At 38.6% G+C, this 22,158-nt stretch overlaps 1 protein-coding gene across 2 annotated transcripts; it reads right to left on the bottom strand.

Annotated features, from left to right (window-relative positions):
* Positions 1-68: 68 nt before the first annotated feature.
* On the bottom strand, positions 69-20,786 carry LOC101212971 (FIP1[V]-like protein). 2 transcript variants are annotated; one of them, XM_011657615.2, is made up of 10 exons: positions 19,646-20,786; positions 17,783-18,036; positions 17,011-17,137; positions 16,656-16,724; positions 16,397-16,534; positions 4,658-4,759; positions 4,202-4,548; positions 1,672-3,346; positions 673-1,208; positions 69-597 (listed from the first exon to the last, which is right to left on the bottom strand). In XM_011657615.2, the coding sequence occupies exons 1-10, from the start codon at positions 20,576-20,578 to the stop codon at positions 585-587; spliced, it is 4,194 nt and encodes a 1,397-aa protein (XP_011655917.1). In that variant the 5' UTR covers positions 20,579-20,786; the 3' UTR covers positions 69-584. The 2 variants fall into 2 exon arrangements, with proteins under 2 accessions (XP_011655917.1, XP_004146694.1); XM_004146646.3 differs by having other exon boundaries at positions 69-1,208.
* Positions 20,787-22,158: the final 1,372 nt, after the last annotated feature.

Genomic DNA, 22,158 nt, shown 5'->3' on the forward strand with positions numbered 1-22,158 from the left:
CTCTTCAGACGTATCATAATACAGCGGTTACACATTTAATCGACATGTAGAAAGAACAGTCAAGAAAATGGAATATAAAATGGGATTTATCTCATTCATTTATGTCAAAGTGGTTAACTTTGAGAATGAGCAAACATTGTGAGGGGCGAAGGGGAGAAGGATACATTTTTTCTAAAATATATCTCATCGCCATCGTAATGTTAGTAGCAAACTGAGTATAGCACATTTCTAAGACTAAGATGTCCTAAAACAAACATGTCGATGTTCCTCAGTCGAATGATTTCCGACAAATTTGTAGGCAACAATCATACAGTGTGTCTAAATGCATTCTAAGCCGCTTTCAGTAATCAATTCAATGTTACATCTCTTGCTAGTAGTATATACAAATACTATAAAAAAGTTGATCCCCACGATGATAATATGGTTACAAAATAATATATATTTCACTAAAAGGGAGAGAGAGAGAGAAGAGGCCTTCTCATTGGTGCCACCCTCATGCAGAAGCTACTCCAGTTAGAAGGCATTGCATTCTCAATAGATCTGAGTAGAGTGCGGTGCTGGGTGAAATGGACAACGCCTCTTTGTCATGGAGCTTCCCTTGAAAGAAAGAAACGCCACAGATTACAACCAAATAGGGGTTTTTTGTTTTTCAATTATGAACTACTAATCCACCTTCGTTTCCGAGCAGGTCGTTCTGGTTTAATCTCTGAATCTGCAGGAGCCTCGCTTTTAGAAGACGGCAGTGGTTCACTCTCCATCTTTTTTATCACCAAAGCCTCTTTCTCACTTGGCATAGGAAGCTTGAAACGCTCACTTCTCTTCTTCAACTTTTCGACTGTGTCCATATGTCTATCCTCCAATACTTTGGTATCAGAAACACCACCCTTCGGCTCTATATCACCACTTTCTTTCTTTTCAGCCAAATGGTGATTGTCAACAGTCTCTGTTGCCTTCATGGAGTCATCTGGATTTTTGTTGGCTTCTGAAGATCCGCCATTGTTATTCTCAATTTCTTTAGGCAATGATGCTGACTTGCTGTTGATATTGAAATCTCTCTCTTTGTGACTTGTCCAACGTTCTAATTTCGAGCGACCTCGCCTAGAATCTCGCTGCTCATCGTCTGTGGAAGCATCGTCGGTATGTTTTCTGGACCCATGGTGGTGAACTGAATGCTCAGGATCCCCATGATCATCAGAGCCTTTCAAGACCTAGAGTGAATAAAAAAAATTAAATAAATGAAATAAGTAAAGGTTCATAATGAAAACAAAAAAGCTAGAGCACAAGGAAATCTCTCCAGTCAAACCAATAATGAAATTCAACCACCCGGCTAAAATAAGAGGTAAGCTGATAATTCAACAACTGATTTTCAGTAACCAGAGAAACAATTAGGGAAGGATGACGCAGAAAAATTTTAAAAGGATAATCGCCAGGTTACTAGGCACAGCACAAGCTTGAAACTTAAAGCAGAGCTAGACTCCGTAGTTGTTCTCTTATGTATCAATCATATTTGCAAAAATATAACAGCTTATCAGCAAAGGAGAGAGATAGACACAAGACAAGGAATCCCACCATGTTAATTGGAAGTGTTATAAAAAAACTTGCAATTTCAATTTCTACAGTAAAAGGTACTATTTTCATATCTATAAAACAAACCAATAAAATGAAACATACCATCTGACTCCTGTAACTGTTTTGGTTTTCTTGGCTTTTCTTGGAAGGACCTAAAGCATTGTGGTCGCTGCCATCTACTTCCCTGTTCTTCATCTTGCTATCTTTGTGCCTCTTATCATGTATTCTCTGATTATCAAAAGCATTAGCAGCATGTCTTTCACTACTAGATTTTTCCAGCCTAGATCTTCTGTCCTCAGTACTAGGTGGATTTCGCCGTGAATAAGAATCCTCACGCCCTCGACGAGAACTTTCCTCCTCCATTCTATCCCTCCTCTTATTTTGTTCACTGTGACGCACATCTTTCCCTGGGTACTCCTTTTCAGAAACTTTGTTTTCATCCTTCACCCTGACATGGCTCCCCCATGCTTTCTCTTCTGCTCCATGCCCACTCCTAATAGAACTCCTTCCTTCATCTCTATCCCGCTTTGACAGATTTTCTTCCCGAGATTGTTTCGGTCTATGCCAATCCTCCTTATCCCTCGGCCTATCACTCCTTTCTCTTTGCAACCACTCCTCTTTGTGCCCTACAATATGGTGATCACCAATGTTATCTCTGACTCTCAGTAGCTCATCTCTCTTTTGTGGTTCAAAGACTTCATCTCTTTCTCGCTTACGGTGGCTTTTACCCTCTCTCTTACCATGCAAGATTTCCTCTTTCTCTACATGTTCTCGCCTTAGATGTTCTTCATCTTTCCTTTTCTTGTTATAATAGCTATCCGCATTTTCATATCTACTCTTCAAACTGTCATCTCTCTCCCTATGCCTTGAGCTAGCACCTTTATCATAATGAGCCCTGTAGCTTCCATTATCTAACTTTTTAGTTAGATGACGTTCATCTTTATCGCTTCTCTCAATTTCACGAATTTTGCTCCTGTGCCTAGATCCTGTTTCATCATCATATTCCCTCTTTCTTGTTTCTTCAGTTCTTGTTTTCCTGTAATAAGGATCATCATCTCTTCGTTGCCAAGTAGCTTCAGCATTGCTCCTCTCCTTTCGCCTATCAAAACCATCAGTTTTCAAGGGATGCTGATGAGCTAAGCTAGGATCCCAATCTCTGTATGCATAAGCATCCTTCCTTCCCTTGACATCCATTCGATTCCTTTCATCCTGTTTGTCATCGCTATCTTTTCTTCTAAAATTCTGTTCATTTTCATCCATGTACTTCTTGACACTCCCCATGCTTGATGAGCGTCTATTTTGAAATACTTCCTCCTCAACCCCATCCTGCCACTTCGGATAATCCCTGCTGCTCCCTGATCTTGTTTTTCTATTTTCACTACTTGCAGCCTTTGAGTCCTCATCACCGTCTTCTTTAAGCATAAGTGCTTCAACTATGGGACTCAACTTCTCATTATTTTCCATTTCTTCATCATCACTCTCAATTTTTCTAGTGTTGCTGGTTGAAATGAAATTCACATTCTCTCGATCTATTTCAGTATTCTTGTCAGCCTCAATTAGCTCATCATGTTCAGCATCCTCATCATGTTCAGCATCCTTGTCTTCGGCACTATACTCCTGGGTAGCCTCGACTATTGCCGGAGATGACACTTGTGGACTGCGTTTGTCATCCATACTTTCAACAGATCCTTCCTCTTGACTGTCGGGAGATTTTCTATCTTGTAAGTTCTGTCTTGGGGAGTGAGGGGACTTATTATATGTTCTACCTTGTGACCGCCTGTACTCAAAAAAGAAGAGAGAAAAGAAATTCAATCAGATTGTCAATGCTGAGCTACAAAATACACAGAAAAAGGAAAGGTTATTTGATAATGAATTGATGTTTGGTTTTTTATTTTGAGTCTTTCAACACCACTTGAGAACACCCAAGCCATAAGATAGGTTTTGAAAAAATTAGTTTTCGTTTCTAGTTAGAAATTCAAGTGTACCTAGGAAAAACGAAAACCGTGATAAAGAAATTTTGAAAAGAAAAAAAAAAACACAATTTTAAAAGACTAAGTGGGGCCTAAATTATTTTGTGAAAACCCTTCAACAAAAGCGTGAGAAATTTGGTTCAGTTCTGCCTTGAGCTCCTTCAATAAAAGCATGAAAATTGGATCAGTTTTTCTTAACCTTTACTCTCTCTCTCTTTTTCCTTTTCTTTTTAAGTTTTACTTCAATGTAAGTTGAATTTTCATTTACTTATTTATTTATTTATTATTATTAAGATCTTGAATTTGTATTATTTTATTATTATTATTATTAAAAAACGAAAGAATATACAAGCACATAAAAAATGCCCACAAAACTATTTATGGTATGAACAATGATCTTGAACAAAACTATTCAATCAGTAAGGTGAAATGGCATATACTGTCATCTAAAAGCACTCCAACTTGGAAATTCATACAATCCAAGCTCTGATAAGATGAGATATGCATCGAGTGTGCCTAACTCAAAACACAGGTCAAACATTCGGAGTTGTAAAACATGATAAAAGGACAGACCTTCTTAAGTAGTGTGTGACATTTAAACACTATAATCTAGTCAGTTTGACTTGGTGGTGAACGATTAAAGTTTAACAAAGGATTCCTACCTTTCTTCAACAATACCCAAATTCTGGGCGGAGTAAGCAGGGGTATTGCCTCTAGAAGTGGGATGGTGTCCTGGCCCTTCTGAAGTGAAAGCCAAATTCACATCTTCACGTGTGTTGTCAGAAGGAGAATTCATTGATGTTTTTCTTCTTCCAACCTTTTCCGTCAGTTCACTATTATGAGTTTCTGAAAAATCGTCAGGATATTCAGTATCACTCTCAATTTGTGCGTCATCATCCTCAGCTTCATGGATTTCTTTGAAATCCTTTCCTGACGGATCATCATTTGGTTCGTTCGGGGTGCAATTTCCTGTGGATGAATTATCATCCAAAGAGTCCTGCAAAACAATCTATAGAGCCAAACGGCTAAAGTTACTTTTTTATTGGGATATAGAATTAATATTAATTTTCACATGAAGGCGATAGTCATTTTGCCTAATAAAAGGATTAATAAAATACCTCAATTATAGCATCAGAGTCTCGAATTCTGGGAGGTCTAGTATCAATTGAGGGTAGACGCTCACCATAACCACCTTCCACCTGTATTGCTCTGCCAGCAGGCTGAGAAGGAAAATTTTAACCACTGAGCTTCATTGTTAAAACAAAGTAGAGTCTAAACTAACCCCCACGGCGTACAATTCCATGAAAGCAATAGACCTTGTTACAAGAGAAAGATGGAAAGGAGCAGGGGCATGGATAGGAAGAAAGAATCCAGAAAATAAATAAATAAAAATAAAAGACAATCATATTGGTAGAGGAAACGATTTACAGTTCACAATCATCCATCCAAGAGGTGTTTCTCCCAACAAAATTAAGCTTCCTGATACCTTCCCCGCCTTTCGATTCCAATTAACCATATATTCTAACACTGCCACAAAAGCATCAGTGTCTCTCATACAAAACCACCTCCCACTCCAAAAGATATCAGAATCACATCAGAGGCGGCAGTCCCTCACTAATACTCTTGTACCAAAAACTCACCGCATCATTAAAGGACAATGCATCCTTAGCAATTCCGGTGGCTAAGCCTCTTCAAACAATAACCTGTAAGACTCCTAGCTAGGATTATTTGAGGATAATTAGTATGTTTTGCATGAAGAGCTTTTAATAGTTAGTTATTAATTTGGTTAGGTTATTTTGCTATAAATAGAAGGAGAGGGAGATAGGGAAAGGGAGGAAAAATTTTGTAGTGAATTCCTTGTGTGGGAATTTGGGTGAGTCTTAGCCCTCTCGAAAGGCTAGGGGTTATTTGTTATTGTAATATTATAGCTTACATTTCAATATACTTTTCATATTTGATTGCTTTTGAGTTGTTATATGTTTTTGAGTATCTCTTGTTAGGTTGGGATACTAACAAATTGGTATTAGAACTATTCTTTCTTGGGTAATCTTTTATTGACAATGGGGAAGAACAATGGACATGGGAGCGAGTACTTAAATGGACCACAGATTGTAAACAGCAGGCGGCTGAGAGAGGAGAAAATCCATGGACATGGGAGGAGATGCAGAAAGGGATGGCAGATTGCAAGTGTGAAAGAATTGAACAAGAAATCCAAGAGAAGTTGCAAATAAACCAAGGAGAAGAAGAGAAAATAGTTCAAAAGACAATGGAAGAGAGATTGGATGACATCGACAACGGCAAGGGTGAGATCTAAGAAATGATACAGTCCATTCTTGGACATTTAAAGATGTTGAATGTTGAAATTCAGAGAATCAAACCTTAGAGTGAAGACAAACAAGAAACACTAGTGGTGAGTCTGAAATTTCCAAGCATCCAGCGGAAAACTTGTTCGTGGAAGGATTTTCCGAACTGTGGAAAAGAGTTGTTGAAGAAGGAATTACTCCAGCAAGGGCTGTTGAGAGGAAATCACCACCAAAGACAGAAGGGAGAGACGGCGAATTTGATAGAATCCACGGGAATGGCAAGGAGATAAAATTGATGGAGACAAAAGAAAAAGAAGAGATATGATGGGGAGTTCCACAATAGAGGAGAAAAAGAGTGCCAAATGGCAGATGGAGAAATTTTCAGTTATCAAAGGGTTGGCCAAACGAATGAGCAGAGATGAAGAAAAGATCGGTGGTGGTTCAGTGGCTGAGATGGCAAAGCAAACGGGGAAAAAAGGTTCAGCCATTGCAAGATTCAAGGGAGGAGCAAAGAAAAAATGATGAAGATGACGATCAGGGGCGTTGGCATGAGACGATGAATAAACAAAGAGAAGTAAAGTGGCGGACAAAGAATTGGAGAAGGTGACGGGTATCCAAGATGTTAGAAACGAAAGCAAAGAAGACAACGATCATGAAAAAGATATGAGGGGAGACCATTCTTGACAGCAATGGCATGGGTGGCCAGAGATGAATCTTCAAGGATAACAGAAGGGCAAGCTTCCTATGGTGATTACTGAAAAGAGATGAGGAGGGATCAGCGGGGATCAACGTGAAGTCTCGAAGTGGCCAAAGAAGAAGTCCGGGAGAAGACGACGAAGACAAGTTGGTTGCAATTAGTTCCTCCTGTGGTAGGTCCAAAAGAAGAAAAAGAAAGATGAGGAAGTTCGTAACGGTTGATGTTGAAGAACCCTAATTCTATCCACGTGTTTACCAAGTGGATGGGAGTGAGCTGGGACCGGAGACTTTCCACAAATGGGTCGAACAAGCTATGCCCTAATAGGCCAAAATTAAATAGGAGGTTTAAGACCCACTTGTAGACCGAAGTGGAAAGTTGGGGATTTCTCAGGGGACTTATCTACTCGAATTTTAATTTTAATGAGCTGAAGAAAACCAACTCAATTCATGTAAAATCAAAGAAATATGGAAAGGAGGGCCTTGGGTTTCTTTAGCAGAAGTTGGCAAAGAAGGTGTTGAGGGTCTAATTGTAAATCAAGTAAATGGGATCCAATTCATCGCCAAGTCAGAAAAGGGGAGAATAGTTGATGATAGATTTTCAGCCGAGTGTTATTTCGATTTAAACCCCAAATTTGACTTGCCATGGCAATACAGTACCCTCGTGGAAAAGCAAAACCTGATTGCACAGCAAACGCACCAAGGAAACCAACTCAATTCATGTAAAATCAAAGAAATATGGAAAGGAGGGCCTTGGGCTTCTTTAGCAGAAGTTGGCAAAGAAGGTGCTGAGGGTCTAATTGTAAATCAAGCAAATGGGATCCAATTCATCGCCAAGTCAGAAAAGGGGAGAAAAGTTGATGATAGATTTTCAGCCGAGTGTTATTTCGATTTAAACCCAAAATCTGACTTGCCATGGCAATACAGTACCCTCGTGGAAAAGCAAAACCTGATTGCACAGCAAACGCACCAAGAAAGAGAAGCCAAAGAGAAAGAAGACAGTCTAGTAGAAGAGCATGGGTACGGCGAAGGAACAAAGGGAGGGTGGATAACTTTCCAACTATCGTAGGTGTCAAGGGAGGGTCGTTTAAGAACTTTGGCCAAATATTCTCCAGGTTAAGGATTGTGGTAAGTGAAATGATTTGGCTTCCAATCTCTGAACTATGATGGAGGTGGTGGAAGTGTTGTGTGGTGGAGAGACGAAAAAATAGGCAAAGCATCGGCATTTGGTCCTCGATTTGGGCAAAGAAACTAATAGCACTGAAGAAGGTAATAGATGAGGGTTCCTGTCGTAAGAAGAAGAAGATGAAGATTAAACCTACCGTGATAATTGCATAGGACAGCGGCTTACGGAGGATGAAGAAGATGGATGGAAAGTGCGCAATTTTTGTGAAAAGGTGGGAAAAGTAATCCCTTCCCACGAGAAGTATCAAGAGGTGGACGGGTGGTTAAAAAAAGGGTATTACTGAATTTGGAAGGGTTTTCTGGGCCGAAATTGCAGGCCTATTTGTTTGTGTGGGTGGAAAACACTAGCAGATTGGAAGAGATGATAAATAAGTGTAAAAATGAAAAAAGGCGAGGAACTCGACCAGAGCCACAATCTATTCCTTCATGAAATATGGGCCTCACGTGTCTCTAATAGGCCCAAGTTATCAACCAAGCAATTTAAGATGGAGTTGGGACCAGAGAGGGGTGAACTAGCAAGTGGAACAAGAGCCTATCCCATTCAAATTTCAAAGCCACTGCAAATGGCGTGGAGATAGGCCTGTAGAAATATTGTGGAGTCGTGGGGTGCTTAATGTGCTGAACTTAAATGAATTAATTGAAGCCAAATTGGAAACCGTTCTTTTCCAAGAGGCTGAGGATTTAGGTTGAGTATTTTATAAAAAAAAAAAAAAAAAAACCTTGGCCAATTTGTGATCCTGTTTTGTAAACACACCTGGAGGACAAGAAGGTTCTTCGAAAGGAGTATTGTAGGATTCCTAGTTAGGATTATTTGGGATTTTAGTAATTAGTTCTTAAGTTGGTTAGGTTATTTTGCTATAAATAGAAGAAAAGGAGGTGAGGGAAAGGGAGGAAGAATTTTGAAGTGAATTTCCTTGAGTGGGAATTTAGGAGAGTCTAGACCTCTCAAAAGATTAGGGGTTACTTGTTCTTGCAATGTTATAGCTTACATTTCAATACATTTTCCATATTTGATTGTTCTTGAGTTGTAAGGTGTTTTTGAGTCTCTCTTGTAGGATCTGTAGTACAGAAAAATGGCTAAAAACACATTGTTTAGTACAAAAAGACCGGGGTTGAGAGATTCGAACCTCCCACCATCCTGACATGTCAATTACCACTAAGCTAAGTTCACTTTGGCAAAATGACTAAAAACATTTCTGAACATTGGATTTTGTAAAAGCTGTCCAAACTAAGTGGGAACATAAAAAGGGGATGAATGTTCACAATAAGCAATAGTGCATTTGCAACCAGCATGCTGCCATCACAATTTGGTACAACACTTGGAAGGTCTTCACATTCAGACTAGCAACCAGTCCACCTCCAAAACGACTGCATTTAGCCATATCGCCCACAATTTTATGCTTATCAGTTTCACTGCAGTTCTAGAGTATCTTGCCTTCTGTATCAGCCTTTTGATCCAATCAGTTTTTGCTCAATCAAGGACTATTATTTTGTTTTGTATTTGGCTTGCTGCCTTGCTTATGTTTCTGTTTTGGATAGTTTGTTTGGCCTTGTTTTATGGCCTTTGTTTGGCTCTTGTATTACTTTTAGAAACATGGTATTTAGGTTTTTTTCTGCTTTTTGAATGTGATGAGGGTGCTAAGGGGGTGTCAACCTAGTTGAGATGCCTGGGTGCGCCTGTTGATCCTCCCCTCCTATTGCTCTTGTATAACCCTTATGTACATTGAGCTTTGTCTCTCTATTTTCAATATTAACAATAGTGAGACTTGTATCCTTTTAAAAAGAAAAGAACCATCTTGGTTTGTTGGAAAAGCATTAGTTGAAAAATCAAACCCCCCCCAAGCCAGACAACTATTAAAATGGAGGTTGGAGTTTGTCCTCGACAAACCCAAGAGAGAAAATAGCTGCCATATGAAAAATGACATGGATAATCCTTGTTGGAACACAGTAGAGAGTGTCGTACCAATATCCATCCATGGTATCAACTTAGGATTGCCAAATGTAAAACAATTTGGATAATAACTCAATCCATGGATTAGCACCATTTTTCTCATAGAGATGATATGTCATGCTTCTCTTTAATTAAATCCCTTCGAATTTAAATAACTATCACATCAAACACAGTAGAGAAGCTTTTGACAAGATCTGACACGAGATGAAGGAATCCCATGCAAACTACCACCCTTATTGACAAACAACTATGCAACAGAAAGGGCAGTAAATCTGCTTTAAAGTAAGCACGTTATTACTTTAGTTGGTCCATCAATGCTAAATAGTAGTCTACCACCTATTTAAGCATGCCATAAACCCTAATAAGGTACAAGGAAAGCATGCTGGTGATATTGTTGAATATTTGCATTGCTGTACGATGATGTAGATGTCATCCTCTTTTGGGAGTGTAGCAGAGCGTATACTTCAATAAGCCATCTTTACAGTGGAAGGACTACAAGCACTACTGCCATCAAATACAACAGTTACAATATTCTGACATAAAAGAGTCCATGGTTACTTGAATTATTGGGAACATCATTCAACATAAAGATTGATGCCATCGTAAAAATTTGAATGAAAACATAGATGGCCATCAGCAGGTTCATCCCCAAAATGGCCATGTCAAGAGATTGGGTCTCAAAAAAGGCTTCATGTTAAGGGAAGTCTCCCCAACTAATCAAGACTTCCCAAACGCATATATTAGCATTCTTCCAATAACCATACTCTTCCAAGGGTTCAGCAAGCCATTCAACCAATTCAGAGAGACTAGGAAAAGTGGACTAACACTCAGCTTGAACTTGAGAAACATGGGACACTAGATAAATGAAAGCACCCTCAGGCAATTGAAGAGCTTGGCACCATGTAACTCATCGAACAACTCTTCAACTACATGGATTGAAAATTTATTGAGAATATGACATTGTTGAAGGCTATAAATAGGGTGTTCAAATGACCCAACAACCCGAACTGCCCAACCCAAATTATATGGGTTGGGTAAACTCTCGGGTTACAATTTGAAATTTTTGGGTTGACCCAACACAACCCGAATTACTAATATTATTATTAAGAAAAACAATATATATACACACACACACATATAGCTTATAAGATCCCTTTAGGGATTCATTTTCTCACATCGCTTAGCCTTCAACGAACCATTAGCATTCACGCCTCTCTCACCCTTCATGCATAAGTGCTTCTTCCTCTCACCTCAATCCCTTTTTGTCTCCCACGTTTGATTTCTTTTTTTTAAACGGAAACGAACCACTTTATTAGTGATAATAAATGAGACTAATGTGCTCATAGTACAAGAAAATTATACTAGGAGCAAAGAGGAGAAAATGACTAAAATATCAATAAAAGTAGAACAAACAAAACCAAAATCCTCTAGATCTCAATCCAAAAAGGAGGGAAAAAACTACAAAGCAAAAGTAGTGGCTTTTCAATAAGAAACCGAAATTCAGCTGCAGACTTCCACGCTTATAGCTTCACAAAGAAGGGAGTGAAGACAGCAAGAAAAGGCAAAAAGCACTCTTGAGCCTGAGAAGACTTGCTAACAACTTTCAACCCAACAAACACAACAAAATAACTTCAACAAACAGGAAACACGCTTCAAAATGCCTCCTAAAGAGCCTGTGCCAGCCTTTTTAGCATCCAATTTCTCTTCTATAACGGCTCCAGCTTTCTTTTCAATAAAAGCTTCTTCTTCAAACCGCTCCTGGCCCACGAGCAAAGTACTAAGATACTTATATATGTTGCTTTGAACCATAAGCCTTATATTCTGAAGCTCTACTGGAGTGAACATGTTCCATATAAAATTGTAGCCTTCTTAAACAAAGTGCTAGTTCCAGATCCTTCAATCCCAAACAAGAGAAGCTTATGAATTCTACCATGCTCCAAATAATCTGGCACAGAACAGTCCGATCTGGTGGTTGGATCCTCTTCGGGTGCATGGAGATTGACAGTAGGTACTGGAAGCGAAAATAATGAAAACAGCAAGCAAGCCGATGCCTGCCTTATGCCATATGATTCCTTTAAAATTAATTTGACCCTCTTCCTCATAAGATCCATCCTCATACACCCAGAAATGAGTACCTTGAGGACAATGCAAGTTGGCCAACTCTGGTGGCCCTTCCAAATGGGAACCTCTCATGGGCCCATCTTGTGATGTTGAAATCCCCACCAAGACACCAGGCTTGTGAACGATATCCAGACAACAAAGTAACTCTGGCCATAAGAATTTTATCTCCTTGTAGTCGTTGGGGTCATACACATTTGTGATCCAGCAAACTTCTTTACACAGCGTAAGGCATTTAACAGTCAGAGAGTAACCTCCCTTCAAAGATTCCACAAAAACCCACCCTACTTCCTCAGAGCTCAAGATTGATTTGATAAAACCTAAGTCAAATTCATCCTTTCTTTTAACTCTTAGATTAAAAAAATCACTGGATTGTGTGTTTTCAAAAATCTCTTGAGGGCCAGTCTCTTCTTTGGATCTTTTAAACCTCTCATATTCCACATAACAAACTTCATACTACTGTCCCCCAGCTTTGAACAAAGAGTAAAGCTAAAAGTTAAGCTAAAATAAGATTGCAGTCTTCTACCACTGATTTCAGGTGACCGGGAACTCTACTGCACTGAGCATGAAAAGAAGTTTTAGCACTCCTCTGATCTTCAGGCGACTCTGCAGCACCCTGAAAAGAACACTCAAGTCTGTCACAATAGGTTCATTCAACCTCTGTTCAATTTCTTTACAATGTTTGTGCACAAAGAAACTTTGTCTTCAACTCTCCTTTTTCCTTTGTTTGCTTTCTCCACTTCTCGCTCTTCATTGTTGTGGAGTCTCCATCCTCTCACTCAATGTCGCCTCCCTTTCTACCTCAATCTTAGTCATATGCTTCGTCTCCTTCTCTCTCAATCTCCAGCTCTTTGGCATCAATTTGCATTTCCAAATGTGAGCTCTTTGGGTACATTTAATTGTCTCTCTTGCTCTTTTTTATTTAAAAACAAAACAAAAAACATCCATTTTTATAACCTGACAACCCAACCTAAAATTTCAGGGTTGGGTCGTAGACCCATCATGAGTCATTTGGGTAGCGCCAACCCAACCAACCCAAATTTTCAGGTTGCTCCAAAAATTCTCCTTAACCCAATCCAACCCACGTGCCCCTACTATATAGTCAAAACAGAACTACCACCCCTCCTTTCTTGTTAACGAGTAACATTGGACTCGAATACTGACACTCAATTGAATTATCCATGCAACCATCATTTCATCAACCAAGTGTTCGATCTTAACTTTTTTACTATAAACATATCGATAAAGTCGTACATTCACTAGGGATGTGCCTGCAAATGAACATGGCGAAGTACCCCTCGTCGTGGAGGTAATTCCCCAAGCAACTAAAAGGCACTTCTCAATTCCTCCAACAAATCACATATGTTTCTCACTCAACTAGTCTGAGCACCAACTCTCCCTTGTTCTACCTCTGAAGTCTCAACTCCCAAAGCTCGACATTCAACTAAATACCCTTGGTCTTGACCATCCCACGATTTCATCGTTCTCTTTAAAAAAATTCAAGTTTTAGATAAACCGAATCCCTTCTCAACAAGAAGTTCTCTGTGACTTGATTCACTTTTATGGTCGATGCTCACTAGTCCAACTTCATTAACCTCCGATGAGACAACCATTGCTTAACCAAAAATAAATCAACTCCCAAAGCTCAACATTCAACTAAATACCTTTGGTCTTGACCATCCCACGATTTCACCATTCTCTTTAAACAAATTCAACTTTTAGATAAACTAAATCCCCTCTCAACAAGACGTTCTTTAAGTCTTGATTCACTTTAATGGTCGATGTTCACTAGTCCAACTTCATTGACCTAGATGAGACAACCATTGCACATTCAAAAATACATCAACTCCCCCGCCCGCCCCCCAGTTTCAAAAGTATGAAACTATCCACAATCAAGAAGTCCCGAAATTCCATCCACTTACTTACATATCCCTCAACCTTTCACCATTGTCCTAGTTCTCATTACCACACTATAATTAGTGGTTTTGGTAACGAGTGGTTTCAAATTTTCTACTAACTTTTGCACAATCAAGTTGCGCATGGTTTCGCCATCTACAACCACCACCACTCCATTAGTTGCAGACCATCCCTTTCAACTTGATTGTCCTCAGCTTCATCAACTCAACCATCAAATTCAAGGATGGCTCCACAACAATCTCCACATCAGTCACCTACAACTTAACCTGCTCACTTGATTCATCTCCCTTTTCATTCAATTTTGATTCCTCCACATTTTCATGAGCTACAAAAATTTGAAGTTCTAGGGTTTCTTTGATCTTGCATTGATGTCCTATTGAGTATCTTTCATTGCAACCGAACATGTCCATTCTCCTTTCGCGATTTAAATTATGCATTTGGCACCTCTTTGCCAGCCCATCTCACTTCACATCGAGCATTGCCCCCTTGCAAGGTGAAAAATCTCATCAGGTGCTCTCACCGGCCACCCTGTCAGATGGGAAAAAGAAATCATTTGGAACTGCTTTGTTAAAGCCTTCTTTGGCTTATCTAGCTCGAGCAAAACCGATGCATCTTCGAAGACAAAGTGAAAGAATTCTCCACCTTTTTAAACACCTCACGTACATAGCTTTCTCTTAGTGTAAATTTAAGACATTCTTTTGTGATTACAGTCCTACATCTCTTAAATTAAAGCGGAACTATTTAATGTAAATTCAAGGCAATCATTTCCCTTCAGTAAAGAAGACAGATAATAATTCTCATGGGCATGTTCTCAATTGGTTTAGTAATTTCTTTCCTTGCATTTGGTAAAGTGACTTTAAAAGTAAGGGTTTTGGGCCTCTGTTGGGCAATTAAGAGTTTCCAACAAGTCAACTCATGATTCTTAACGTATTTGGCTATTATAATCCTCTTCGCTAGCCCAATAGGCTGCCAACACTCAACCTCAGCTTTGACCCAAGGTAGCAACCCATTCATAAATGTCTCTTCTATAACCGCATCTACTACGTGTCGGAAAAGTGCCACTAGTTAATAACTTATGTCAATATTCCTCCACCATAGTCTCTTGCTTGATCGATAAAAATTGTCCAGAAATTGACCCTTTCCATGAAGGACGAAATTGTTCAAGCAATCCATCTTCCTTCTTCCTAGTTCTTGAACAGCTCTTTCTTCCTTAGCATGATATCAATCTGGCGCAACTCCTCAGGAACCAATCGCAACCACAATCATCTTTTCCAATTCTGTTAACTTGTGTAACACGTGTATTTTGACCTTTTTTATCTTAATCCAGCAATTCCACTTTCATTGCTCTTTCCATCGGTCGTCATTCAAATGAGCTCTGAAAAAAGCACATGTGATTCCCATGATTCTTTTCCCACAATGGAATCTCCCATTATCATTGAAGCATTTGGTCAACTTTTTACTACAACTCCACGTAAACAAGATTCACCAAGATCTTCTGAGTAAACATTCAACGTCCATTATTGCTTTTCAACCTGAATACTCAATCGTTTGATACTTTTGGCTAGAAAAGCCAAGGTTTCTTCAATCACCGTCAACTTCTAAACATTTGCATGGATTCCGACAATGTCTTAGTCGATCACATCTAACCTTTCTTCAAATGGTTTTTGTTACATTTTTCAAAATTTTCGCCAAATAAAGGCTCTAGTACCAATACGTGAGGAAGACAATATTCCCAAGGCTAATACAATACAACTCCCCGGTCTATTGCTTTCCCACTCCCGAGAAAATACTAACAACCAAGCTACCCTCAACATTCCCTCACCTCATACTATATACACCCATCAGCATTACTTAGTTGGTCCTCTTTTTTAATGGGGTGGTCTTCTTATGCCCATGTATTCTTAATACTTTTCAGGTATTTTGTTTAAAGAAATTATATCAACATTATGCTTCACTAAGAATAGCTATGAAAATTACCTCCATTGAACACCAAAAAGTAAATTATCTTTGCAACCCTTTTAATACAATTTCCTCCCTATGCATCCAACTGAATCCCCCAATTCCCCCAAAATTTTCATGTCCACTAATTGTTCGTTTCAAATAATTTTCCCATCAAAAAGAAGAATCAATCACTGTCCCCTTCTATACTACCTCATGAGTTGGTCCATGCTTTCAACTGACATACCCATCCCCCACCCCCTCCACACACACACACACAGCCAACACACATATGTGTTTCAGAAGGCCCTACATGACTCGTACACAAAAATGTACTCACTCCTCACCTCAAACAGCTAGCCTAGAACTTCATACAAAACTTCTTCCTAGTAAATGTAAAATGGATTAATGGTTCCCTTTCTGCATATCACAAGAATGATAAAACAATTTTCATGTCCACTAATTGTTCGTTTCAAATAATTTTCCCATGAAAAAGAAGAATCAATCACTGTCCCCATCTATACTGCCTCATGAGTTGGTCCATGCTTTCAACTGACATACCCCCCCTCCACACACAGCCAACACACATATATGTTTCAGAAGGCCCTACATGACTCGTACAAAAAAATGTACTCACTCCTCACCTCAAACAGCTAGCCTAAAACTTCATACAAAACTTCTTTCTAGTAAATGTAAAATGGATTAATGGTTCACTTCTGCATATCACAAGAATGATAAAACATAGTAAATACCAGAGGTGGCCGCACACGAGGTACTCCTTTTCCTACATCATTTTGTAAACCATCGGACTTCCCAAGAGTGTGTTCATTGGGAATATCATGAATACCTGCAGCAGCTGCTAGCTCTGGAGGCAAATCAGGATCATAGCCCTGAAAAGAAAACCAAAAGAATGTTGAGATTAAAAGACATTGTAAAGAAACATGACTTCAAAAGATATTAAAATGTGGCTTTAAAGAACTCACTCCTTCCATGAAAGAACCTTTAACATACCTGTTCTGTCCGTCCACTCTCATATACACGAATTTTGCTTTGCATAGTAGCCTCCAGGCGTAGTTGTTCCTGTACATAAAAGAAAAGGTTTTCTATTTTAATTTTATTGTTAAAAGCCAACTTTTATTAAGAAGAATGAGTGAATACAAAAAGTTCTTGTAGGAAGGCCAAACCAAAAGGGGGGGAGTACAAAAACTTGAAAAAATACCCGAAATTTCAGTAGTCAAAACTAAAGAATAAATAACAGTCAAGGGCCAGGAGAACTAAAACACTGCCAGGAAAGGGGAAGGGGGGGTTCTATACTCCCAAAAAATGACATCTATGAAGCCAATTTCAAACAAAGGTAAGTGTTTACCAGCTGTTTGCAGTATTCTTTCCAGCTATCCTCATTGAGACCAAAGTTGAAAAAGTCAGATACGTCCACTCCAGTAGATTTCCATGGTTTTTCCTCAAAACTATCAATGTCAACTTCAAAAATTGTCCTGAATTACAAAGTTAGGATCAAAACATACAACAATTAGCAAAGTAGAATATTGAAACATTAGTTAGGAAATTGAAACAAAACAAACGAATTATGAAAACGAATTATGAAAACAAAATTAAAAACAAGACAAAGCAAAGATGCCCTCAAATAACAAAATTTTCATGTCATTCAGGATAACTTTGAAAGAACAATTTAATGTATAAATTTTTATGTCATTAAGGTCAACTATGTGAAGCAGAAAAATGTGCAAACTTAGCATTCTCCAAGAAGATAAATGCAAGTTGTATGATTTGTGTCATATGAACAGAATTTAAAAAAGTTTTAAATGGTATTGTTCTTTAGGATAAGAAACAATTTCATTGATCAAATGAAAAATCCAAAGATATACAAAAAGCACCCAGATTATAGGGCATACAAAAGATAATTTCAATGTCACAAGAAAGGAGATAGAAAGTTTAATGATATTTATTCATTCCACACACAAAAACATATGAAAGTCATTTCACATGCATAAGCACACCTAGGGTATTTAAAAATTGAAAAGTTTCCAGAAATTGAAACATGTAATTGATAATAAACTAGAGCTAGCAAATCATGTTTCAAGATAGAACCCCTTCAGTAGGTAGACCAAGGCAAGTATTACTTGTGTGAAGGCAGAGTGAACTCAAGGCCACCAAAACTACGCCCTCCCATATTATTGCTCCATCCAGGCATTCCAAAACCCGAATGAAAACCTTTCTGCACTGAAGCTGGATCTTTTGGTCCTGTCGGACGCCAATCACCTCTACCACGACCACCAACAGGGCCCATGTTGACAAGCGGACGAACTTGAGTTGGAGTTCCTCCAGGGCCAGAAGCAGAAGTACCAGGAAAAGGTGCTGCACCAGGTCTCACATACTACATATGCCACCAAGAATATGGGCTTTATTATCAGAAACAAGCAGGAAGCAGAAAGTATGCAAGAAATTTTAACCATCAGCAGTTGAAATCTTTCAAAAAATACATGCTTACAACTACTCAGTATACGTGAATCCAAGAATTTCCAGTGTAATGATCTAACCAACAGACTAAAATAACAAAAATAGCCAACGGGTTTTGTGAATGGCTTGATGCAACAATGATCATGACTACAAGAACAACAACAAAAACACACATAAAGCAGAAGTTTTGGTTTGCTGCAGTAGCTTGTACTTTTCCATGAAAATTAATATAGAGACAATTTCATTTCTCTCATCAACTCTGAGGATAATGTTCACTGTTCAGGACCACTTGCCAAATATCTAAAAGATTTTAATTAGGATATGAGTAGTGCCAGGAGTGAGATAAATGCTTTGGCAATTTTTGATATGAATTGTCACCAATCTTCACTTGTGTCGAAATTAAGACAATTAGAACCAAAAACTATGATACCCTTAAATATTATCCACGTCATGGGTCATTTCAAACACTGCTGTACACAGAAAATTGTAGTGCTGGCAGGCATAGAGGATTTCAGTTTTACAGGAAAGGGTAAACCAGTTGAATAAACAATATATCATTAACAAGTTCTTTGATGGCTAACTGAAGTGCTTGAAGGATGTGTAGGAAGTGTCTCAAAGATCGTAATCCTGGAACTGGAAAACATCTTCAACCATTCGAGTTGCAGTCCACATCAGAGTTGCTATAGATAACAGTAACGGAATAATGATGTTCACCAGCTAGACCCCAAGTAACTATGTATTAGTGATCCAAAATGTAGAGGAACATGATGGAATCCATCCTCGGACAAACAAAGATTGCAAAAACCTCTTTCCAATTGGCTTGAATCAAGAATATAATTACAAATATGTTTAGATAAAAAACACTATCTAGAAGCTGGGAACAAATCCAAATTGTCCATTTCACTGACATTCTTGGACTTGCCTTCATGAAACATGCAGTTTCTCTTGAGAGCTTCAAAGAGTTTCCACAGAACAAAATTTGCCCAAATAATCTTTTACCTTTGCCTTCAAAAAACAATGCTCACACACTGGCCAAATAAAAAAAAACATGTGTTCTATGGGGGACACGAACCACTGATGCTTGAAGGTTGTAAAGAAGACCAAGTATTCCTAGAAAATTTGCGTTTGATCACATGATCGTTATCTTCACCACGATGATTATTACACATCAAACACCAGTTGAGAGGGTCGGGATAACACCAGGGGTCCACTTTCAGATGAAATCAAGATTCAAGATTATCAAGTTTGCCAGGTTAATCGATGATTATTTATTACTTTCAACTGATATCATGATTATCATACAAATTCAGTAATTTACACGGTCAATCCAAAATATCTTATGTCAATAAGAAAGGCTAATACAATCGCAATCTAAATTACAAAATCAATAGTAATGACCACATGAGTATTATTCACGTTTTATAATAACAAACAAAAAATTACATTCCGATTATCGTTGACAAGAGGGGATTTAAAAAACCCCATATACACTTATCACACTTTGGAGAAACGGATAATACACTGACCTTATATTGAGAATGAAAAGGACGATAACCATAATTGCTATATCCAAGTTTTGGTGCCACAACCATCCCGGCACTAGATTTTGCGGCCTCACCCGTCTCCTTTCTCTCGCCGTCCGCTGTTGGCACTGTGTCATCCCCCCACTCTTGCTCTTCCATAACCTGATTCTGATCATTATCCCCCAAAATAACCAGCGGAGGTTCGTCTTCATCGTCACCTACCAATCCACCTCTCTCCATTGCCATAGGCCCACGATCACTGTCATTCAAAAGAATTTGCAAATCGTCCTCACTGTCACTATCCCAGTCGTCACCGCCATCACCCCGGTCTCTTGAAGCATCATTCATTCTAAAACCTTCCGGGTTTTCCAAATTCCCGCTTGTCCCATGGATCGATATACCACCGCTGGGAGACAAGCCAGGAATAATCGGCTCACCACCCACATCATCCTCAACCCCAGCATTCCCCTCTTCAATATCGAATTTCACATCCTTATCCATCAAATTAACATCTTTCTCCAAACCACCAACAATTCCAGATTCAACACCAAAATTCCGATCCTCCAAACCCCTATTTGGCAATTCAACATCAACAGACGCAAAATCCTCACTACCCTTAACCCGAGAACCATCTCCATCATTCCTAGCGGCCAAATTTAAAACGAACCCAAAAGAACCAGCGACGGGTGTAGACTCCCGAGGCGGCTGGAGAGGTGGGGTTTCTTTGGGAAACTGCAAAGGAACACGAGAGTTTGAGTAAGAAGCTCCAAAGGGGGGATTCTCGTCGTCGTGATGGCGATTGAGATCGATCGGACGTTGAAGAGGCGGAGGGGCGGAAGAAGAAAGTTGAGGTTGAGGAACAGACGAAGAAGAGGAAGAAGCAAAGGGTCTGAGAACGTCGGTGTAAAGATCTCCAAACTCATCATCGTCTTCCATGGGGAATTTGGGGATTCAAAGAAGGAAGAGAAGAGGTTGAAGAAGAAGAAGAAGAAGAAGGGTGGCGATTGTTTGAAGCTGGAGGCGAGCGTTTAAGGAGTGTGGCAATGTAGGCTTTTGCTTGTCATGTTCAGGACTTCCCAAATACACTGATTTTTGCTCTCTTTCTTATTTCCCCTCATTAGGTTTTTTTCTTTTTCTTTTCTTTCTTTCTTTTTTCCCCCAACAAACCCTCTTATATTTTTCCTATTTGCCTTCAAAATACCAATTCAGTCCCTCCCTATTTTGGGTTTTTTTTTTTTACTTTTCTTTCCCTTAATTTTAATTTTATTTTACTAATTTTGATCAATTTTAAATTCAAAATAATTGTTATTGCAATTGGTTTCATCATTCTTCTCCTATCTAAAAAGGTAATGAAGTATATTTGAGACGGTCTTCTAATCCTAAAATAGATTTGCGTTTATCTCCAAACCGGTCTCTGTGAGTTCCAACAATAATGCATTGAATGTTAAGGAAAAAGCATTGTATTTAGGCCATTGCAAATAGTCCTTAGCTTCAAGAACCTTGGCGTTTTATTTATTATATCTTGGGATAAATCTAAATAAGGCAAGATAAACACAACCTGGATGATTTTAAAGCACCCACTTGTGTCTATTGTCTATCTACTAGGGCTCGAAGCAACATCCATATTCTACTTTTGAATGTCCAACAGAGGGAGGTGTCATCCAACTTCAACGAGGGTTGAAAGATGAATAGTTAAATGGTTCTTTACATCTGCTTTGCAATTTGACTCCCAAACAAGAATAATTTCATCCTCAAAGATAAACTTTTTGATTGAAAAACTAATGGACTATGAATTTGCTAGCATTTTCTAGAATAATATCTTGTTTCTAGCTTCTCAAATGTACTGTACAATTACCACAACCCTATCTAAATCCTTTGGACTGTCACGACTAAAAAATCAACTTTAATTTGTCCAGTCATCACGAAGACTATCTACATTAGTGACAAGAAAACAAACCCAAAGCTTTTGTGTTGTAAGATTTTCATATTAGATTGGTAGAAGTTTCTAGATTATTCATGCACATAACACACAATAGATCCTTATGGACTCATTATAGGAATAAGACCATGGAAAAAAATTTCAACAATATAGTTTCGCCTTTATGGAATTTTTTTATCCTTAAAAAAAGTGTGTTAGCTTAAAAACATTTTACTAAAGAAGTTGGGCTCCTTAGAGGAAACTTGCTTCAATCCTAAAAAAAGTTCGTACTTTTGATTATATATACTCCTTTTTCGTTCATATCTCATATGATCTTATCGTAGTGTTAGCGCCTAGGCAAGAAAAATTGTTGTAGCATCAACTTGGAAGAAACTATTTTGGACTCCTTATTCCATCTTTCAAGAGAAGTCACCTTACACCTTGGTAGAGAGCATGCCACATGAAGAACCCACCAACTCTCTCAAAGAATCCAGAGGTAGCTTGAAATTTGGATAAGCTCGTAATCTCCAATGATTGTTACTTGTTCTTGCAATAAAAAAAAACTTGCTAATTTTTTAATTACTTACGAAACACCACT

The sequence above is a fragment of the Cucumis sativus genome, chromosome 1 (genome assembly GCF_000004075.3).
Source record: "Cucumis sativus cultivar 9930 chromosome 1, Cucumber_9930_V3, whole genome shotgun sequence".
Taxonomy (NCBI): domain Eukaryota; kingdom Viridiplantae; phylum Streptophyta; class Magnoliopsida; order Cucurbitales; family Cucurbitaceae; genus Cucumis; species Cucumis sativus.